At 44.1% G+C, this 24,066-nt stretch overlaps 1 protein-coding gene across 1 annotated transcript in view; it reads left to right on the forward strand.

The window, feature by feature from the left end:
- Positions 1-24,066, forward strand: part of LOC138246964 (lymphocyte cytosolic protein 2-like) — a 98,856-nt gene that overhangs the window by 60,317 nt on the left and 14,473 nt on the right. The window contains exons 6-7 of the mRNA XM_069201713.1: positions 4,559-4,636; positions 9,914-10,063. Coding sequence (XP_069057814.1) covers positions 4,559-4,636; positions 9,914-10,063 — 228 coding nt within the window. The remainder of the gene's footprint in view (positions 1-4,558; positions 4,637-9,913; positions 10,064-24,066) is intronic.

The raw sequence follows: 24,066 nt of genomic DNA on the forward strand, positions 1-24,066 counted from the left end.
GCAAGACCAAAAAATTGAATTCTGTTCCTGGAAAGAATATGCTCCAGCCTAGAAACCAGTCCTCCTCCTGACTAATAACTCTACAGTGAACAGGCAGTTTGACTTCTAGGAATTTTGGATCCTCGAAGCAGGAGTTTAGAGACAGTCTGCACACAGAAACTCTTGATGATCTGTGTGTGAGGTCCAGATAAATAAAGTGCTGGAATCTCAAAGTGGACTGGAATTAGCTGTGAGAGTTAAATTGCTTCTGTGATGGAGACAGGGAAGACCCTTACTGTGCTATGTGCAGACAAATTAAAAAGAAAAAGAGAGGTCTTGCTCTCAAGCATAGGTCTTTGGTTAGAGAGGAATTAACAAGTGAGAACTCTCATGGGCATTGATTTACTCTCTTTCTGGCAAAAAGGAATGTGGGCCACTTTAGGGCTAGCTAGGATTTAATGTTTTGGTATTCTCTTCACTGACACTAGTTGGCACCCTAAAATGGGTTTCTGAATCAAGTCTGCCTCAGTTAAAAAAAAAGATACAGCCTTAGTTCTTATTGCATCACTGTTAGATTAAGACTGCCTCTCTTGGCTGGAAAAGATTGCCTCCTGTGTAAACTTCCAAGCCCAGTGGTCAGCTATTGTGCCAGCGCCCAACTGTGAGGACCTTTGACCTAAAGCCTACCTGGTGTGGTTTAGAATACAGAGTGGCCTCCATCCTGCATTGTATAGTTCTGATACAGACTTAACCCTTTTGAAGGTTAGGAAAGACATTGGATCTGTTACATTGTATGTGTTTGTTAGACCTGACAGCCTTAGGGTGGTCACCCCTAACTTTTTGCCTGCCTCCCTCCACTTTTTGGACACTTTGTTTGCTGGTTTTAAGACTCTGCACACATTTCCACTGCTAACCAGTGCTAAAGTGCATATGCTGTCCCCTTTAAACATGGTAACATTGGATCATACCCAATTGGACTATTTAATTTACTTATAAGTCCCTAGTAGAGTGCACTATGTGTGCCCAGGGCCTGTAGATTAAATGCTACTAGACAGCCTGCAGCACTGATTGTGCCACCCACTGAAGCAGCCCCTTAACCTTGTCTCAGGCCTGCCATTGCAAGGCCAGTGTGTGCAGTTTCACTGCCAATTCGACTTGGCATTTAAAAGTACTTGCCAAACCTAAAACTCCCCTTTTTCTACATATAAGACACCCCTATGGTATGCCCTAGGTAACCCATAGGGCAGGGTGCGGTATAGGCAACAGGCAGGACATGTACCTATGTAGTTTACATGTCCTGGTAGTGTAACATTCCTAAATTCGTTTTTACAATGCTGTGAGGCCTGCTCCCTTCATAGGCTAACATTGGGGCTGCTCTCATACATTGTTTGAGTGGTAGCTGCTGTTCTGAAAGGAGTAGGAAGGTCATATTTAGCATGGCCAGAATGGTGACATTAAGGGCAAGATTTAGCAAAGGTTTTTACCCATTCTGTGTCTATGGGAAAAAGTGTTCGCACATATGGCCTTAAATCCTGCTGACTAGTGAAGTTGGATTTAATATTACTATTTTAGAAATGCCAATTTTAGTAAGTGAGCATTTCTCTGCACTTAAATCTTTCTGTGCCTTACAATTCACATCTGGCTGGGTTTAGTTGACAGCTCCTTGTGCATTCACTCAGTCAAACCCCAAACACAGGATACTCAGCCTCAGTTGCATACATCTGCATTTTGAATGGGTCTTCCTGGGCTGAGAGGGTGGAGCGCCTGCTCTCACTCAAAGGACTGCCACACCCCCTACTGGGACCCTGGCAGACAGGATTGAACTGAAAGGGGACCTGGTGCACTTCTAAGCCACTCTTTGAAGTCCCCCTACTTCAAAGGCACATTTGGGTATATAAACAGGGCCTCTGCCTCTACCAACTCAGACACTTCCTGGAGAAGAAACTTGTAACCAGATCCTGCATCCTACCAAGAAGAACTGCCTGGCTGCTCAAAGGACTCACCTGACTGCTTTCTGTGAAGGTCTGCTGCCTTGCTGTTGCCCTTCTGCCTTGCTGCTCTCTGGCTGAGGTGAAGAAGTGCTCTCCAAGGGCTTGGATAGAGCTTGCCTCCTGTTCCCTGAAGTTTCAGGACCAAAAAGACTACATCTCTTCAAGAAGGACTCCTCGTGCAGCGAAATTTGATGCACAGCCTTCCAGAAACGACGCACAGCCTCCACTGCGGTGAAAATTTCACTGCACGCCGAACCAGAACGACGCAGCCCGACTTCGCAACAAGATTGATGCAGCGCCAGCGTAGAAGGCAGAAATTCGACTCATGGCCCACTGGATTGATGCAGCCTGACTTTCAGGGAGGAATCGACGCAGTGCCTGATGTGCAGTAGAAAATTTGATGCAATGCCCACTGGATTGAAGCCGTACCTGTGACTTCATCCTGCCAGCACAGGAAATCCATGCACTGTACCCAGGGCGTCTGAAAACCCCGCAACCTGAAGAGGATCCACGACCAGGCACCGGAAATCGATGCACAGCCGTCCCTGCATGGAAACTACATAACGCATCACCATGTGCGGCCCGAGAACTCGACGCAGACCGTTTGGTTCACCGCTTCTCCTCCTCTGCAGCCATTTGCAGAGATTTTTCACCCGAACCAGGTACTTTGTGCTTGCAAGAATGTTTGCTTTTGAAAGACTTAAGACACTTTATATAACTTTTCAGTGATATCTCTACATTTACGTATTGCATCTTTGATCGTTTTGACCTGCATTTATCAAGATAAATATTATATATTTTTCTAAACACTGTGTGGTGTATTTTTGTGGTGCTATATGGTGTTGTTGTATAATTTATTGCACAAATACTTTACACATTATCTTTTAAGTCAAGCTTGACTGCTCAGTGCCAAGCTACCAGAGGGTGGGCGCAGGATAATTTAGATTTTGTGTGACTTACCCTGACAAGAGTGAGGGTCCTTGCTTGAATAGGGGGGTAACCTGACTGCCAACCAAAGACCCCATTTCTAACATAAACTTCCAGGTGCTCTGTCCATGTTAAAGAGTTTGTTAAAACCATTCTTGAGAATCTAGAAGTAGCTATATATTACAACTAATTAAATACTGTTGGGAGGAAATATTACTGCCAGAGACAAACTTTATTTTTTGTGAGAACTTTAGAAATAGATAGGATCTCTGCAGACTGCAAAACATGTTCAGCGCTTGCTGAGGGTCCGTAACCTACTTGTGTGAAATCCTTCTAAGAGTGATCTCTATGGTGATGCAATCATTTCAACTCCTACTAAAAGGCATCTCTCTCACCTAAAGAAGATACTGAACCCAAAACAAACCTTAATGAGCAAACCAGTTGACAGAAGGTCAACGGCATGTAGCAACTTTGTATACGCCATCAGTCATCAAAAAGCATCTTGTCCAAGCTGGACCGTGTCTTTTCAGAATTTTCTCCTTATCCGGAACTCCCTATGACCTTATACACTGCACGGAAAGTCTTTATAGACCCATTCTGGACAGTCATATTCTTTGCCTGATTTCTGCTGTCTCAAGGAAGCGGAGTCCAAAGTAAAATCTCTGCCTCAAGACTAGTCCCTAATGCTTTGTAATGGCATGCACATATGTGCTGGCCTCACCTAAAACATAGGTCCAATTGATATTCCCTTGAAGAGGCAAAGTTATTTTAGAGGAATTTTACAAAACCCACTGACAACTAAATAAACATTAATTTCCATTGTATCCTTTTGGAACGCTTGGACTTATATTCTATATACTGTCACCCTTAATTTTGATTAACATTTTCTTTTTATGAAATCTTGATTTGGACATCTTAGTTATCTATCTTTTCACACTGGGATGTTGTGTGGTGTGTCATCACTTTGCAAAATTGTTAGATTCCTGAATAGTCGAGTCTTTATGTCAAAAACATGGTAAGATTTTGAAACAAACATGAATTATTTTTTGCTCAATCTGGTAATATCTGCTCTCCAACTACCTATTTAATATGGAAAAGAATCCCAGTCTACCGGAGGGACAGCGTAGTGATGTGAAGTGGACGGAGACATTTAATGTGATTAGCTACATGTTTTTGCTACAGAACTCACACATTTGAGCTTTGTCACAGTAGGATGCTATAAATGCTACAATTTATGAGGGTTTGTCCGTGAAAGGAAATAGTTTTTATGAGAGCAAAATAAAAATTCCAAGCAAAGTTTTACATTTTTTTACAAACAGCATGGTGCAAGGTTCAGAAACCTTATGGAACTTAACTTGCAGGGAACTCTAAACTCCTTCACCCAAAATGTATTCTGATATGTGCTTCAAAGTGCGTTGTTTAGTCCTAAACTCTAAAATGACCCTTAGTTCTGCAGAACCAAAATCATTTCTTCTCTTTACCAGAAAAAACTTAGAAATTATAGGCTTGTTCACCAAGAAAGACTGTTTGCAGCCCCTTGAGTTCTCTAAAATCATGTCAGTGTTTGTTAAGCCAATAGTCTGAAACCAGAAAGCATGCAAATATGTATATTATGGACTCAACCAAGAATAAATGCTAAAAAAAAACGTTTGCACTTTTAGAGCTCCTTAGATGAAGATTGGTATGTTGGAAACATCAATAGACAAGATGCAGAAGAAGCCCTGAGAACGATAGACCAGGTATATTATTTAATAATGATAACTAATGCAAATGTTAACTATGTTTCCTTAATATTTCTTGTGCTTCTTGAACTCTAATATTTACCAGAATATGCTCTTTAAATTGATTTTCTATTGGAAACATGACTGACCTGACTCTCAAATGACAAACTGTGCCATGTGTACTGTATCCCATCAATGTGCATGCCTAACTCTAGCTTCATGTGTTTGTTTTGCAATCTACCACATCCATTTTAGGATATACCCCTTCTTCACTCCTCAATTCTCACTGCTCACCCCCTCCACTTCTCATCCTGCAGTTCTAATCCATCATTCTGCGTTCATCATTTCTCATCCCTCGTCCATTATCCTCATCCATCCTCCCTCAGCTGAAGCCCACAAACTTGTGACACAGCAATACTTGGGAAAATGCTCAGTTTAAACAGCAGCACTATTGGAAACTACAGGTCAGAGGATCAATGTTTTTCATGGTGCACCCCCTACTTTGACCCTCTGGGAGAAGGGTGTCACTATTGTGTGACACATATATATATATATTACTGCTAATTGAAAACGTATGTGAAATCCAAAGTTTCAAAAATCAGCAGATTAGCTACATGCTCAAAATGTCACGTTTTTGAAAATACGCTATCCTCGGATCCAAAGTTAGACAATGTGCTGATTTATAGAGCATGTGGTAATACAACACATTCCTGAAGGAAATCACATTTCTTTGCCGATGTTAGTAACTCCCAGATAACTTTCAGCTGCAAGCCAAAGGAAGCAGTGCTCCTTCGCTGCACTTTCATGTTTACTGCTGAATGAAAACGTGTGAAATACTGGGTTATAAATATACGGGTTGACTTCATGCTCAAAGTGTCATGTTCTTAAAAAATATTACATCCTCGGATTCAAAAAAAACAATATACTGATTTGTCGAGCATATGATGTTTAAGCACATTCCTGCATGAATTCACAGTTCTTCTAAATGGAAATGCCAAACGTGCATCTCAAATCCCCGTGTGTAAACACAATCTCCATGTTCCCAGTTAAAATGAGATCTAAAAATTATCTTGTGCTCACCGTGCCTCGTAAAGTAAACAAACTGTAGAAAGAGCAAAGTCTCCGGGCCCCGAGAATCAGGGCCACATCAGCAAAATAGGTAATGTTTTAAGTGAAGAGAGCACTAGGCGCTTTGGAAGTCCGACTCCTTTGCCATAAAATCTTCCAGTGTATGTACACAGGCAAGAGATAAGTATCTCCTTGCTATCTTCAGAATCAAAACCATATGCTGGGCACCATCGTTGTATTTAAACAAATCCAAAGTGTCGGTCCTGGAACAACGATGTGCCTAACTGCCGGTGCTGCGTTAGGGTAAAGGACCAAACCCTGAATATAACACAAGGAGAAGAAAACGCTGCACATTGTCTAACTTTGGATCCGAGGATGGCGTATTTTCAAAAACGTGACATTTTGAGCATGTAGCTAATCTGCTGATTTTTTAAACTTTGGATTTCACATACTTTTCAATTAGCAGTAAAATGAACGTGGGGCAAGGAGAAGCCTCTCCATTTGGCTTACAGCTGAAAGTTATATGGGAACTATAAATACGAGCATCCTGCTCGTCTATTAAGATGGCAGAAACCACCAGGAAGAAGACGGATGTCGAAACGCGTTGTGGTGCCAGATATAGCCTCAACCAGCATTAAGAGGAATAAATGTGCAGTTGATTGCAATCTCCGGGAGTGCAGTGTTTTCTTCTCCTTGTGTTATATTTAGGGTTTGGTCCTTTACCCTAACGCAGCACCGGCAGTTAGGCACATCGTTGTTCCAGGACCGACACTTTGGATATATATATATATATATATATATATATATATCTCCAACACGAACAATTGCCAAACAATTGATTTGTTTGCACTCCAGGAGAGTTTAATTGCTTCTATTCAAGAAAAATATAAAAAGACACCTACCTTGTCTTTTTATATTTTTCTTGAACAGAAGCAATTAAAGTCTCCTGGAGTGCAAACGAATCAATTGTTTGGCAATTGTTGGTGTTGGAGATTGTGGAGGAATGGTCTTTTCCTCACGTTTGCACCCGTGAAATCTGCGCGCCATAAGGTGGACCTTTGGATGGTGTAATCTATATATATATCCATGAATATTCCAATACCATTGCAGAATGAAGAGGAAAGCATTACCAAGCCAAAAAGATGCCAATTGTACCTTACCTGATTTTTATTACCATGTGATGGTTCAGAGATAGGGACACTCTGCCACAGTATTTTTGCTCCTGAAATTCTGTGCATAACCAAGGTAGAAATGTAATCTATTGAGATGCAAAAACGTTCTGACTGTGCATTCACATCTATTATGAAGCTCCAAGAAAAATTGCGGATATAAGGATAGGTCTTTGGATGCTACAAAAGCACTGCTCATTTTATACAATCATGTATGTTACACATTTTTGATACATAGTACTGCATAGGTCACCCAGAAAAAAGCAAATGCTTCCTAGTGCTTGGCCCTTTCCTGTTAACGAACTCAGGTGTTACCAGTTTGTCCTAATTGATTAGAACTGGCTTCTGTTGGATCTCGATCTTTTAGGCTTTACCAACAAAAAGTACTACTTTCAGTGCCTTCTAACTTAAGGACAACTTTGCCTCCAAAGAGGCCTGATGACCTTACATTTTCCTGTCTCTCATTAGTGCTCCCACACTACTCCTCATACATCCATAGCGTTATTCACTTTTGGAGAGGCCTAAGGGGTATTCCTCTCACTAGGTTCGATGATATTCAGCACTACTTGATGTTCTACGAAATTGGGGTCCACCATCTTGGTTTGCATAGATAAGCCAGAGATAAGGAGAGCCCATGAGAATATAGCAGAAATACTATAGGTGTAAAATTCAGTATGCTTATTGTATACCAAGACGTGTGTTGTCCTGGACGCTTACTGACTCTCTGACCATTGCCTGTTGCTTCATCATGGAGGTCTTGAGTATGTATCTGTTGCTGTAAACTTATTTGTCTGGCAGAGATACTAAACCCATGCCTGTGCAGAACCTGGCTCTGATAAAGTTTAGCTTTTGAACCGGACTTAGGTGCTATTTCTTCCAGTTGATTAGGAACACATGATCTAGCTGGATTCTGCATACCAGACTCCTACTTGCTCTCACTTTTATTTTGTTGTTGCTTTCAGTGACCAGTTGGCTAATTATAGGGAAGTGATCAACTTTGGGTGTGTAGTGATATGCCATGGTAATTCAGGTCCTTGTTGAACACCCTTTGTACTATTTTCAACTTAAATTATAGGTGGTGGATGTTCCTCAGACATCAAACACTTCTCATAAGGGGCCTGATGGAAATGCATATATTAGGTCTATAAAAGGCAGAAAATATACCAGAGTAGTCTGGGAAAATACAATAGCAGTGCTTCCATCATGAAATGCCTGTTTTGCACAGTTCTGTTATCTCCAGAAATATATAATAACCAGCTGTCATCTTCTGCACTCAATATTTGCTTCATCTCCCTGGGAGTGCTTTTGATAGGGGCTGAAATAATTACATTTCTTTCTTGTAGGACTGCACCCTTTCCTCAATTTTGACTTAAAGCAAGGCATACATGCTGTGCCTGAGTCCAGATAAATGCTCAGGAATTCAGTGTTGTACCTGTAGTTTATTGTATCTTTTACCAAGAGGACAAAAGTAGACTTTCACCATATTATGCATAAATGAGTCAGGCCTCCTCCATTGGCCACTGTGGATCATCTTTGCCGTAGTTCAGACCACTGTGGCTGCAAACAAGGTTTTGGTAATAACGGAGCTGACAACTGAGTACTCCCACTGTTTCTGTTGCTTCATGGAGGATCACTAGTATCTGCAACAATGCATCCCGAAGACAGTAAAAGCTCCCCTTCTTCCCTTAACTTTACCAAACGTTGAACCCTCAAACCTGCTCACAACCCCTAAACAGCACCAGTCCCAGAACCATAAAAACCTCTTATTACCCCTTACAGTACCTACCCATCATCCCTAAAAATATCATAGTATCCAATAACTCTATTCATCCCTGAACCCCTAACAATTCTTTACCACCCAAAACACTACCCATTCATAAATTATTTTAACTCCTTAGAACCACTAAACACTACCTACCCATGAATTGTAAAAAAAAGCTGCTTACTACTAGCAAACAAAACCCATCCCTCAATGCTTAAAACCTCCTACTACCCTTAAACTCTACCCATCCCTGAATCCTAAACGCTCCCTACTAGCCCTGTACAGTTCTAATGCCTCACTTTTAAAAACTCCTTACCGTATCTAAAAGATATCCACAACTGAACCCTAAAAACTCCAACCTACCCCCAAAAATAATATAGCTCTTTTTTCAATTAGCTAATTTAAAAGATGTAGCATTTATTTATACGTAAGATTAGCTAATAATACCATGTGTTTATATATATATATATATATATGCTTAAAGTAATTATAAATAAGTTATTGAGACTATTTCATTATATATATATTACTATCTGTAAATGAAGTATAATAATATATATATATATATATATATATATATATATTAATATATATATATTGCATATATAAACACATACAATACACATATAATGATAACACAGGTGCCTTTACACTATTAAGACTCTGATTTAGTGTGTAGTGGATGGGTTACTTCATTACATCTTGGCGGATATCCCACCTGCCTTATCACGAGTGCCATAGGATATAATGAGAGCTTACCCTTCTGGCTACACAATTGTTTGCCAATATCTTTTCATGTACTGGTTTCATGCACTCTGGTATGTTTATTTTACTTGCCAATGAAAGGGTAGAAGAAGGAGTAACAGAACGTTATGAAAAGAATGAGAAAGAGGGAAAACAAGAATGAAATAGAACCGACTTGGGTGAGATGAAAGGACAGGAAGTTTAGGGTGGTGGGTGAAAGAGTCCCGAAATGGAAACAAGGCTAAGTATTCTTGATACTCAGTAACCCTAATATTCAGCTGTGTGTGTGGTGGCTCCTATAAAAATCCTATACTTTTTACAAACTGATGTCCTAGGTGTTGACCGGGACAAGGAAAACTTAAGTGGACTAAAAGAGGGATGAGTAAAGTGATGTAAATTGCATTGGACCTCTACTTTCCCCTCCATTGTATCCTGGCTGTGAGATTATCAGGAAGATTCCTATGTATATTATGTAAAAATTGTCATTTTTTCGTTTCTCGGTGGTACAAATTGCAGCATATGTACATGTTTTCTAAATACTTTTTCTTTAAGGATGGTACCTTTTTGGTGAGAAACAGCTCTAAGAAAACCACGCCACATCCCTTTGTACTCATGGTGTTATTCAACGATAAAGTTTACAATGTTCAGATTCGGTATGACCAACGCCAATCTGTTTACATGTTAGGAACTGGAGGAAAAGAGGTACTGTATTCTTATCTTGTGACCAGATGTCCTGTATGAATAAAAATCCCATTAAGCTGCTTATATGTGAACCTGTTTATATGATAAGAATGCTTTGGATAGCACATCAGCAAAGGACGTTGAAAATGCCTTATGTGCACAGTTGGATGGAATTGTGAGTGAAAAAAGTGGTAGTTCGTCTGACTTGTGATATGTGATTGGGCGCCAGAGGTATTGCTCCAGCTGTCATTGTGATGTCTGTCGAGGAACTACAGTGCACTTGTATGGGTGTAATATATGTTTGATGAAGATGAGCCTTTCTCTTGCTACCAGTGGGCTATGCTTGTTCAAGCGGGATATGCACATATGAGTGTGGTACGTTATCTGATTCTAGGTGGCAACACTATGTCTGGACTGAGATTTTTTAATGCCAGCTGCAGACCACCATGGTGGATTTCTCTTTTACATTGTTAGGTACTGGAAAACCTTTGTGACCTCCACTTCCTTCAGCATGAATTTTCACACAAGACTCTCCATGTACATCCTCATAGCTCTCGTTCTCTCCTCCATGTTATTTCACTACCGATCATCACACTTGGCAATGGAGCTTTTATTTCACTTTTCGTGTCTCCTATTTCTTTTAAATTCATTTTCCATGTGTCTCCTGCCTTTATGCTCTATCAACCACCCCATGCCTTTCTGTTCTCTCTGTTTTGCTGCATGTTACTCTGTTTACTCATTACTGTGACCTTTCCTTAGTGGCTTGCTTTTGCAGAGGGTGGCATATCAACACATTGAACATGCTGGTTAGGCAAAGTGTGTGCAACAATTTTAGGTGAAGAAGAAAAGTTTACTTAGTATGATCCTGCTACTCTGTGAAGCAGGTTCATTTATCTGATTTGAAACTAACATTACCACCTCTTCTTCCGTTCCTCGTCCCACTAATAACTAGGTGGAGTGAACGTGCATTCACTCTCAGTGTTACTCTTTAAAGCTATTTCTTCCTTTCTATGAAAGGAAACAAGTTTACAAACATAAAGCCCCTCCCCTCCCTTCTGAACTTCTTGTGATTTAGGTTTAAACGCAAAGCGCTTAGTCCCTGGTGTAATCTCTCTGTGGTTTTGTAACCACACCCATGCCAAGCCCATCAGTTTGGTTGGTTCGTTTGCTTGCCTTTTAAAATTAGCTTGATGTAATTATTGAAAGGCGTGCCTACGTCATACCTTTTCCGGTGTTTAGCCTACCTCTAGCAATACACTACTGAAAACGTATGAGGCTCTGTGTTTTCAGTATAGTTTCTGCACTACTTTTTCTCTTTTTTTCGCAGGTAGCGCAATCTCACTGGGCACTAGTAGAGCGCTTTGCATGACATCGACCCTGTTACATGGATAATTGCACTTTTGCCGGTTATATGGAGAATTGCGCTTTTGCCGATACGTTTCATTGCGAGCGAAGTTCTGTTTCCTTTTGTGTGTTTGCTTTGCGCTCATGGTGAGTGTCGCCTCCCTTATGTGAAACTGTTTTACTTTTCAGTTTATGTGGCAAGAAAAGTCTGGTTAGGAGTTTACAAAGCTAATATCTTTAACTCGAGTAAATGCGAGACCCATTGCATTGCAAATGCTTTTTTATTTATGTGCCCAAACCTACTATAGGGCTGCGTGTAAGGGTTGAAGGAATGCCTTTGAAGATTTTACGGTATATGCTTTTTATGTATTCTCGGTGGCTGCATGAGTACCGCAGTTCTGCAGAAGTGACGGCAGGGGTGCTGCTCTTCTTTTGGATCAAGCTCCTCTCACGCTGTATGTTATTTAATGTGGCCACATGGGAGTCCTTAGAAGCAGATGATTGGGCACCACTCTTCTTTGTAGACGGTTCCTTTTGTACCGTGTTGTTTTAATATGGCCATGGAGGGGTAACTTTGCAAACCGGGTCATGCCACAGTTCTTTAGGAGTGACAGCTGGGGTGGTGCATTTCTTCATGAAGGCCTTTTCTCAAGTCACGCTGAGAGGGCTGTGATTCCTTTGGGAGAGCTCCTTCTCACATAACAGCTCAGTGCTGTTTTTATCTGAACAGTGAGAGGACGGCTGTTACTCATTTCACTTAGCTGCTTGGGCATCGGTTGTATTTTGCTCAGAGTTCAATTTTGCATTTTTTATTTCCTTGGCACCATGTTTCTTACCAGAGGAGCCCTGTTTTACAGGGCAGGCCTCCTCTTAGAAATAGCATTTTCTGGGGCACAACGCCTGTGTTGAGAGCTGCTGTGTTGGATGTAGACTGTAAAATGCATGATTCGTGTGATTTCAGTTTTTGCACCTAGCCCTGAAAATTGACTTTTGCCTTCAGGTTTGCTGTGCTGGTTCAGTGAGGTTAAAGTAGCTTCCCCTTCCTTCTTTTTTGGCTTGACTGTAGTGGCTACCTTTTGCCCGAGGGCCCTTGTTTTTTTTTATGCAGGTGTTTGAGGTCAGTTCCTCACGTTTTTGCCTTTATAAGCTACTGATTTTTCTTGTTAGGACATTGGTCTTTGCCTGTGGGAATGCATACTCAGAAGAGCCATCGTTATTCTTCTGACAGAGTTCTTCAGTGGGTCTGGGATAGGAAAGTTAGATATTATTTCCCTCCTGTTTCTGAGGCACGTCTCCAGGATATAGATAAGAAGCTGTCAGAAGCTTATAATAAGCATCAGTGAAGACCTTCTTAACCACTGTCTCGTGCATCTTCTTCGAGATCAGCTTGGTCTGTTTCATCTTCTTCTTCAGTGTCCTCCAGTCACTCTCTGGATTAGAATGATGAAGATCTGGGTTTTCCTGCTGGTGCTTCTTCAAGAGGGAAATATACTTTGAAAGAGGACCTAGAGCTTGTGGTTTCATGTTTGTCTTCCAATCTTCAGCTTCTGACAGATGTAGAACAGCACGGTACTAGTGTTTTGTAGAGAGTTCATGCAGGCCTCAATCTTTCCTTATGGTCTGTGATTTATGGTGTTTATACATCTCAGACCTTAGCCAAAGATTTCCAGGTAATTTCTTGTGCTATTCAAGAGCGTGAGGATTTTTCTGAGTTGCTGGGTCAAATGGAAATACAGGCTAAATCCTTTTCCGACATAGCCTTTGATTGTTTTCACGCTTCTGCTATGGCCACGGCCAGTTTGGGATAAGGGTGGCTCAAACCAACCTACCTGACTAGTCTGAGCCCTCTCTCTCTCCTGTTGGGGGGTGGTTATTACAATTCCAGAGAGCTTTGGAGACTTGGATTTCCAACAGTTGGGCTCTTCAGGTTATCTCCCAGAGTTATATTACAGATGTTTCCCAGGAGTTACCAGAATCTCATTTCTTTCAGGCTGGTTGCCTCAAAGAACTGTGAAGAGACTGACGTGGAAGAAAGTATCACCTCTCTTGTACTTAAACAGGCCCTAATAAAGTTTCATCTCAGGAGAGAGGTTGTGGGTTTTATGCGCAGGTATTTCTGGTCACAAAGGTCTAAGGAGATTATCGGATGATCATAGACCTGCGTGTTCTGAACAGCTTTATTCAGACAATACACTTCAAATGAACACCTTGCAGCAGGAAATTCCTCTGATTTCTCCAGGAGATTTCCTTTCACAGATCAATCTTCAGAATGCATATCTCCATTTTCCTGTGATCCAGACTCCCAGTGGTTTTTCAGGTTTGCCATGGGGTCACAGGACTGGCAATTCAAATAATTCCCATTTGGACTGAAGACCTCCACCCAGATTTTTGCTAAGGTTTTGGCTCAGGTGATAAGCCTCCTACATTTTCAAGGAACCATGATCCAGCCTTATCTGAACGATTTTCTTATTCAGGATCCCTCGCAGCAGAAAGTGCGGCAGAAATGGCTAATGCTATTTACACATTGGAAGGATTTGGTTTCTTGATCAAACCCTTGAAATCTCCCCAAGTCCCCTTTCAGAGACTGGAATATGTTGGAGCAGTTTTCGACACAAGCCAAGTGACAGCTTTCCTTCTTGAATCCAGGCATACCAAGATGAGACGGTTCATTCAGAGCCTGTTGAAAGCCGAAAGGCTATTGCATGGTAAGCAGGGTTTTTTGTATGACCCTTTCAGCCTGGACTGTTATGTTTCAGAGAAAATATGTTGTCACTGTTCCCTGTCTCTCCTTTTATCTTTTTTGGCTCCTACTTTTGTGATCATACCTTGGGCCCATCTTCACCTGAGTCAGGTGGTTGTTAGAGAGGGCCTCTTTTTGACGTGGTTATCCCCCCAGGTTTTTGCCTGATGTTGATGTGTCCTAGAAGTTGTAGTGCCCAGGAGCCCTGCTAACCAGGTTCCCTGGGCCAGAGCTCTTTCCCTTAATCTGTTGTGATGCATTGGCTATTGGCACAATTGGATACAGCTTCAGCTACCACTATAAGTGGACACCTACTTGCCCAGGGCATGGGGTACTATGGGTAGGCCCCTGAGGGCTGCAGCACTGATTTTGCCACTCTCTAGATCCATGCATCCAGATGCACCCTGCACTTCCAATGCAGGCTGTGTTCTGGTATAAACCTAAAATACAAACTTGACATGGCACACTTCCTGTGTGCCTGACCACCAAATACTGCATTTGCTATGGGTGAAGACAGCCCTCTGACAGGCCTTACAGCCCTAAGGCAGTAGTATATGTGAGGGCACAGTTGCAAGAGAAATGTGCCCCCACAGTGTCCTTGCCAAGCCTGGGACATAGTGAGTGAACAGAGCAGCCATTTTAATATATGTGCTGGACACTGGTCAACCCGAGTTTCCCATCTACATGAGAGCCACTCTGAACCCTGGGTTGTTCGGTATCAAACAATTCAGAATGATAAATCCAAACTGGTGCCAGTATTGGATTTGTCTCTAAATGTACCCAGGGACCACCTTTGATGTGCCCCCTGCAAAAACGAACTATCCTGGCATGGTTGCTGACTGATTTTATCGAGCTGCCACCACCAGACAGCCAATATACAAACTTGGGGAGAGTCCTGCCTCTCCGATTTGGAGGACCAGGAGGAAGTCCCAATCAAGAGACTTCAGGAACACCCCAGACCTCATGCCAGAGTGCCCCCCGTTGTCCTATAAGCTGCCCTCCAAGAGACACCTCTAGCTCCAAGGGACTCAGTTACGCACAGATCCTGGATCAATTACTCGCCCTGCACCTGGCCACCCAGCACCCTGCAACGACAAACCAGCTATGCCCCCAGGATCCCACACCCCTTGAGACATCTACACTCCAATGCGACACCAAGGCACCACCCTTAAATCTGCAAGAACCACCCTTTTCCAAGTGGTCCCCCTGAGTGGCCCTTGTCTTGCTCCTACAGACTTTCCAGTGCTGCACCTCCCAGAACTGGGAGCTTCCCAATCCCCTCCAGCTGGCACAGTGTGCCCACCAACAGCCTCAACCAACCTGCAAAAGCTGAACCTGGTAACATAACTGTGCGATTTTATATGAATTTTAAAAAGTGACTGCCTATTGATTCTTATGGTGCATAATTATGCACACAAAGACTTCAAAAATTTATATCTTAGAAAGTACTTAACCAATTTCGATACTCTTGGTCTTAAAATTATATAAAAATCTGAAGTATTTTTATAAATTGGTCTTTAGTTAGTCTTTTGAGTGTGTGAGTCCCATGATGAACTCTGTGAGTACAGCCAATGATTTCCACTTCTCCAAGAATTGCCTAACTGCTCGACTAAGATACATATAAAATTAGAGCATTAGGTGATCTAGTTTTTACCTCTGGAAAACAACTGTGTGGTTGCTTGGACCCCCTACACAGTGTACCTAGTTTGTACACTACATAGAGAGCCAGCCTCCTACAGTGATCCATCATATTCTGCTCCATTGGGCCCCAACCAGGGCTGACTATGATGCTTACATTCTGGTGTGAGCATCCATCGGACAGGAACTTGCTTGGTGGTTGCATCCTCCTTCTCCAGAGGGGGGCTCCCCACTTCGATAACTAGACCCAGTATTTCTGACTACTGATCCCAGCAGTTTGGGCTGGGGATCTCACAGGTCAGGGTCTTTTGACTGTGGCGGAGAATGTGAGAACGTCCAACTGGAAAGAACAAAGGGGAGTTTGTCAGGAATGCCCTGCTTTCCTTCTCAAGTGCTCTGAGGGGTAATTTTGTGGTAGTCCAACCAAGTGGCACACTTATAAATCAATTGCCAATTTGGCATTGGCTCCTCTTCCCTCAGACCAACCTTCTATGGTGGAAAGCTCGCCACATTCAGGGGGTGATAAATTGTCAGGTGGATCATTTGAGTCTGGAATTCCCGTCCCCTCAGAACTTTGTTCTAGCTCCTCATGTTTTCTCCCAGATTTACTGTCCTTGAGAGATTCCCATCGTGGGTTTTGTGCTACATCTCTAAATGCCAAGTTTCCTCTCTTTTTCACTAAGTTCCTCTCTCAAGGTGGATTGGGCATCAACGTCCTGACGAGTTGTTTGCCTTCATGTCTTCTCTACCCATTCCCTCTGATTTCCTTGATTCTGCATTTTCTAGCTTGTCTGCTCAGAGAAGAAGTGGAGGTGGTCATAGTCCTTCCTTTGTTGGTTCGCAGACTTTGGTTCCCTCTTCTCAGGCTTCTGATTCTGGAACAGGAGTACTCCTTCCCCTGGATCCATCTCCCCTGTCTATCCCTCTTCTTCCTCTGCAGACTCTGGCCACATTAAGAGTCTTGGTCTTGAGATTGAGAGGGAGGGTCTCATGAATAAGGGTCTTTCTTTGACGGTGTCACGTTCTATTCAGTCTTCTGGGTGAGTTTCCCCGAATAAGGCGTACAGCCATAATTGGGGATTCTTTTATAAGTGGTGCAGGGAAATATCTTTGTCTCCTGTTTGTTCTCCCACCACTGAAATCTTTCAATTCCTTAAAGAGGGGTTTGATAAGGGCCCATTGCTTACTACCCTTTGTTAGAAATGGGGTCTTTGGTTGGCAGTCAGGTTACCCCCTGTCCAAGCAAGGACCTTCACTCGAGTCAGGGTAAGTCACACACAATCCAAATTATCCTGTGCCCACCCTCTGGTAGCTTGGCACTGAGCAGTCAGGCTTAACTTAGAAGGCAATGTGTAAAGTATTTGTGCAATAAATCATACAATAACACCATATAGCAGCACAAAAATACACCAGACAGTGTTTAGAAAAATATATAATATTTATCTGATAAGATGCACGTCAAAATGATTAAAATACAATAAGTATATGTTCAGATATCACTGTAAAAGTGATATAAAGTGTCTTAAGTCTTTTAAACACAAAGTCTATTTCAAGCACAAAGTACCTGGTTCGTGTGCAAAATCTCCGCAAAGAACCGCAGAGGAGGAGATGCGTGAAAACAAAGGGGTGTGCGTCGATCTCTCGGGCTGCACACAGCGATGCGTCGTTTAGTTTTCATGCAAGGATGGCTGTGCATCGATTTCTGGCCCCGGTCGTGGATCCTCTTTGGGTTGCAGAGTTTTCAGATGCCCCGGGCACGATGCGTGGATTTCCTGCGCTGGCAGGATGAAGTCACAAGAGCTGCATCGATTCAGTGGGCATTGCGTAGAATTTTCTACTGCATGGCAGGCGCTGTGTCGATTCCTCTCTGCAAGTCGGGCTGCGTTATTCCAACTCGGCTGTGCGTCGATCCGGTGGGCCGTGCTTCAAATTTTCGGTCGCTACGCTGGTGCTGCGTCGATCTTCTTGATGCAAAGTCAGGCTGCGTTGTTCCGGTTCGGCGTGCGGTGAAAATTGCACCGCAGTGCAGGCTCTGCGTTGAATTTCAACGCACAAGGAGTCCTTCTTGTGGAGGTGAAGTCTTTTTGGTCCTGTGGCTTCAGGGAACAGGAGGCAAGCTCTATCCAAGCCCTTGGAGAGCACTTCTTCGCCAGAGAGCAGCAAGGCAGCAGGGCAACAGTAAGGCAGGAGTCACTCACAGAAAGAGTCCTTTGGGCAGCCAGGCAGGTCTTCTTGGCAGGAAGCAGGTTCTGGTTCAGGTTCTTTTCTCCAGGAAGTGTCTGCAAGGTAGAGTGTCTACCCCAAGGAGTGTGTGAGTTGGTAGGGTCAGGGACCCTGCTTAAATACCCAAATGTGCCTTTGAAGTGGGGGAGACTTCAAAGAGTGGCTTAGAAGTGCACAAGGTCCCCTTCCAGTTCTATCCTGTCTACCAGCGTCCCAGTAGGGGGTGTGGCAGTCCTTTGTGTGAGGGCATGCTACTGTCCTTCGACATGTAAGTGTCAAGCCCTCCACCCTCCCAGCCCAGGAAGACACATTCAATATGCAGATGCATGCAAGTGTGAATGAGCATCCTGTGTTTGGGGTTGTCTGAGTGAATGCACAAGGGAGCTGTCAACTAAACCTCGCCAGACGTGGATTGGAAGGCACAGAAGGATTTAAGTGTAGAGAAATGCTCACTTTCTATAAGTAGCATTTATAAAATAGTAATATAAAATCCAACTTCACCATTAAGCAGGATTTGTATCACCATTCTGGCCATACTAAATATAACCTGGCTACTCCTTTCAGATCAGGATCTATCACTCAAACAGTACATGAGGGTAGCCCTAATGCTATCCTATGAAAGGAGCAGGCCTCACAGCAGTATAAAACAAATTTAGAAGTTTTACACTACCAGGACATATAGAACACACATGTTCATGTCCTGCCTTTTACCTACATAGCACCCTGCCGTATGGGCTACCTAGGGCCTACCTTAGGGGTGACTTATATGTAGAAAAAGGGGGGTTTAAGACCTGGCAATTACTTTTAAATGCAAAGTTGAAGTGGCAGTGAAATTGCACACACAGGCCCTGCAAAGGCAGGCCTGAAACATGGTTAGGGGGCTACTTATGTGGGTGGCTCAACCAGTGCTGCAGCCCACTAGTAGCATTTAATTTACAGGCCCATGGCACATGTAGTGCACTTGACTAGGGACTTACAAGTAAATTAAATAAGCTAATTGGGTATGAGCCAATGTCACCATGTTTTAAGGAGAGAGCATATGCACTTTAGCACTGATTAGCTGTGGTAAAGTGTGCAGTGTCCTAAAGCAAACTGATGTCAGAAAAAGAGAAGGAGGAAGGCAAAATGTTTGGTGATGACCCTGCAGAAAGGCCATTTCCAACACCCTTAACCTTCAGTGGTTCTCCATTAAGACTTGTTGTGATCCTTCAGACAATCTGTCTTTCGTTGAAGTCATGCCCTCTAAGCTCTTTAAGAGTTTTCAGCTTCTAAGGCTTAGGATATGTAACCTCTTCCTCTGGTCCGTTCTCATTTGAAGACCTCTCTGTATGAACCTTTGAAGTCTGTTTCTCCTAAGTTCCTACCTTAAAGTGTTTTTTTCGTGTGGCCATTACCACAGCCAGACATTTGGGAGAGCTGAATACCCTAATTTGACCCCATCCCTAACTGCACATTTTTTATGACAAGGTCATTCTTTCTCTTGTTCATTAGTTCCTTCCAAAGGTAAATTCCTCTTTTCACTTTGAGATGATTGTTATTCCTGTGAGTACACAAAAGGAGAGCACTGGGAGTGTTGCTAACCCACACCGCCTCCCAAAAGAAATCTATATAATCACTAAAGGTGTGGGGTAGTAGGAACTGAGGGTAGGACTAGGTCAGTCTTCATTCAGTGCCTGGTATTAGTTAGATCGCTTTAAATCCTAAGGCGGAGAAATCGTGGTTGGAAAATGTCCAAGCAAGGTGGTGCTGTGTTGTCCTACAGGGGGAGGGGGGATTTCCCTTACGGACTAGGTGGTCTCACACACATAATAGTGTCTTGCTTCATCATTTGACCACCTAGCCCCACCCAAGTAAGATGATACTACTTGGGCGGACTCAACCTCTTGGTTAAAAGAACCAGAGGGAGTGCTGAAATTAAACTGACTGGATAGTTACATAGATCCAGAAGGGGTGAATAATAAAATTACCAAACATGTCACCAGTAGCTACTGCTAGTTTTAATGATGGTGCATGCTGGTAAGACTAAGAACAAGGGGGAGAGGCTCGTTAGAGAATAATGTCTCTTGGAGTCTAAAAAGAAATACGTATGACCAACATGTTTCTGCCCTCACTAGGTGCTGGTAGGTCAGGGGCATTCGTCAGGGTCGGAGCACATGCAATAAGTGGGGTGCTCAAGGTGAATAATGTATGGCCTACCTGAACAAGTGGTTCATGGTGGGGTAGGTCTGTGATAGATAATAAATAAATAAACCACAATTTATTCTAAATGAAAAGGATATATTCAGAGTGAAAAAAAGTGGCAAACCACTGCACACAACACAGCAATAGGTGAAAAAAGTAAACGGCACTCACACACGCATGCAAATGTGACCTACCCCGGGGTTGGGGGCGATTTGCCCCTGGGCTGGCTAGTGCCGGGGTGGGGTTTTCCCTTGTAGTCACACTCTGAGGAGATTAAGGGTTTAGCAAGGAAGAAGGAAAGAGACAGAAATAGAATGAGGGTGCACAAAGCGCTAAGGAACGTAGGAGACCAAGGGAGGGAAGTAAAGAAAGGCAAAGGGACCAAGCTTGAGACCAAGGGAAGAAAAAAAGAAAAAAATAGATGAAAAAAAAAGAAAAAAGGTGGAAGCCAGGCCAAGGGGGAGCTAAAAGCTACCAGAGTAAGGGAAAACAGAGAAAAAAAGAGAAGAATCCAAGAGGCCAGGGAGGCCCACACTTACCACTCCAAAGGGAATACCATGGGGGGTACCTACATGCCGGAGCCAGGCCGCTCTGGTACTGACTGGAGGGCTGGTCTGATATTTATGTAGACCAACAGCCAATCGGTATGAGGCTGGGGAGGCTGGGGGCGGAATCCAATTAAGAAGAATATCCGGTGTGTCGGGCGTATTGGTATGGAAACGTCCCGACTTGTGGAGGGTATTACTGCCAAACCCAAAAACCGGCCACACCCACACAGGGGCTGTGCCGGTACGGGAGCCTGGGGGGGCCCTGTAAAGGCCCTGGTGAGGCGCGATAGCCCGTGGTTTTCCCTGGGACCTCTGGGGGACAGATTCCCGCGGGGTGGAACGCGCCGGGAAATGATGCAGTACAGAAGGGCGCTTCCTCCGCGGCGCGGCTGGCGAGCGCGGGGAGCGTCCTGCAATGACGCATCGCGGTTAGCGCGGCACGTCACTCAAGCCCACGGGACTCTGGGAGATTGAGTCCCGTGGGAAGAGCCTGGTCGACCATTCGTGAAACAAATTCCCATATACCTCAAAGACACAACAGACACAAGACACAACTCCCTTATAAACACCCTAGAATTTGACAAAAACAAAGAACATCTCATGACACTGGATGTGGAGTCATTATACACCAATATTCCACAGGAGGCAACTCTAGAAGTGGTCAGTGACCTACCAAATAGGGGTGCCTGGAACTACATCACCCCCCCCCAGAATTTATCCTGGACCTAGCCCATCTGGCTCTTACCAGAAATTTCTTTGAGTTCGATAAGAACTTCTTTTTACAGATCCAGGGTACCTCGATGGGGAGTACTTTCGCACCGAGCCTGGCATGCCTATATGTGGATCACTTCGAGAAAGAAATGGTCCTCACTGAAGAGAACCCATATGTCAACCATATCAGGCTATGGAAAAGATACATCGATGATATCCTGATTATCTGGAGAGGCACAAGGGAAGAAGCAACCATCTTCATCACTTGGCTAAACACCCTGAATCCCTTTCTAAGATTTACAGCCACGCTGGGTGACCCGGCGGTCTCCTTTCTTGACCTACTAATAACTGAAAGAAATGGCTCCCTTGTAACAGAAGTATATTACAAACCTACTGATCGAAACACTCTCCTTCAGTTTCAGAGCTTCCATCCACGCTCCCTCAGGGAAAACCTCCCAGTGGGTCAGTATCTCCACCTTCGGCGGAATTGTACCGAACTAACAGACTACAAAAAGCATGCTCAACAACTCACTAACAAACTTCGAGCAAGAGGATACCCGGACCACCTACTGAGGAGAGCCGACAAACGTGCCCGTGTGAGCCCTAGGGAGATTCTACTGCATCCTAGCAGCAGAACCAGTAAGGGAGACCCATTGATCTGTGTGACCACGTTCAACCCAGCGTCCAATACGATCAAAAAGATTATAAATGAAGACTGGAAAATCCTCACTTCTGGGGGTCTCCCCTTCCAGATCACAATGAATGCCTATAGAAAGGCTAAAAGTATCCGGGATATGATCGTACATACCCGCCCACGGGTAAACCCCACCACAAGTAGGCAAAAGACCCTCTGGGACCTTCCTCCCCCTAAAGGACACTTTCCATGCGGCAGCTGCAGTGTTTGCGCATTTACCAAGAAAACCCTCACACTTGACTTGGGACTACAAACACCCTGGGAACTTAGACAATTAACAAACTGTAACAGCAAAAATGTGGTGTATATGATCACATGCCCCTGTGACAAGAGATACATTGGGATGACGACAAGAAGAGTGGGCACACGCATTTGCGAGCATAGGAGCACCATCCGCTGCAAAAGAGATGCCACAAGACTCACAGAGCACTATATGTCCAGTAATCACCATCCCGATCACATGCAATGGGTGGTATTGGACCAAATAAAATCCACAACAACCAATGGCAAACACAAACTCTTACTATATGAACAGAGGTGGATATGGAGGCTGCGAACGGACACTATAGGATTGAATGACAATATCCAGTGGTCAGCTTTAAGCTGATGACCAGATACCAACATGGTTCCTTCCCCCTATGGGATCCCCTCTAAGCACATAAATTGTAGCAGATAACTTTGTTGATGATCCCGCATTCCTTGGGCCCTGAAATGCCCCACTGTGGGATTCACTACCTACCATCCTTGTTGTTTTTGACCTGTGTAGTAATCCTTCCCACCAGAGTAGTGTCCCTGACCCCTGCTATCCAAGCTATTGTTGCTCTCCCCTTCTTACACCTTTTCTGTTCCCCTTTTCCCTCATCTGCACACATCTCTTCAGTTTCCTCCCCCCCTTCCCCCCCCCCCACAACCCCCCTCTTTGCTCATTCCTTATGTTTCTCTGCCCTTTTCCCCTTTTTCCCTCTTTTGGGTTGTCCTTATCTCCGTTCTGCCGTTTCTTTTTTCTTGCTTTTGTCCTGCCTTCTCCCCCTTTTTTCTTTTTTCCTTCTTGCTTTTCCCTTGTTCCTTGCTCCCCCCTTCTTGCCCCTCCTTTTTAGCTCTCTTTTGTTTCCCTCCCCTCTGCCTCTTCCCCCCCCTTTGCTTATTCCTAGTGTCTTGTCTGCCCTTTCCCTTCTCCCTCTGTTGGTCTGTTTTCGTCTTTTTACTTTCTTCTTCCTTCCTTTTGTGCTTGCCCTTGTCTTCACCTTCCCCAAACCTTTTTTTCCCCCCTCCGCCCCCCCCCCCTCTTAACCTCCACCTGGTCGTCCCACCCGGACGACCAGGCTCTTCCCACGGGACTCAATCTCCCAGAGTCCCGTGGGCTTGAGTGACGCGCCGCGCTAACCGCGACGCGTCATTGCAGGACGCTCCCCGCGCTCGCCAGCCGCGCCGCGGAGGAAGCACCCTGCTGTACTGCATCATTTCCCGGCGCGTTCCACCCCGCGGGAATCTGTCCCCCAGAGGTCCCGGGAAAAAACACGGGCTATTGCGCCTCACCAGGGCCTTGCAGGGCCCCCCCAGGCTCCCGTACCGGCACAGCCCCCGAGTGGGCGTGGCCGGTTTTTGGGCTTGGCAGTAATACCCTCCACGAGTCGGGACGTTTCCATACCAATACGCCCGACACACCGGATATTCTTCTTAATTGGATTCCGCCCCCAGCCTCCCCAGCCTCATACCGATTGGCTGTTGGTCTACATAAATATCAGACCAGCCCTCCAGTCAGTACCAGAGCGGCCTGGCTCCGGCATGTAGGTACCCCCCATGGTATTCCCTTTGGAGTGGTAAGTGTGGGCCTCCCTGGCCCCTTGGATTCTTCTCTTTTTTTCTCTGTTTTCCCTTACTCTGGTAGCTTTTAGCTCCCCCTTGGCCTGGCTTCCACCTTTTTTCTTTTTTTTTTTCATCTCTT

The sequence above is a fragment of the Pleurodeles waltl genome, chromosome 7 (assembly GCF_031143425.1).
Source record: "Pleurodeles waltl isolate 20211129_DDA chromosome 7, aPleWal1.hap1.20221129, whole genome shotgun sequence".
Lineage (NCBI taxonomy): Eukaryota > Metazoa > Chordata > Amphibia > Caudata > Salamandridae > Pleurodeles > Pleurodeles waltl.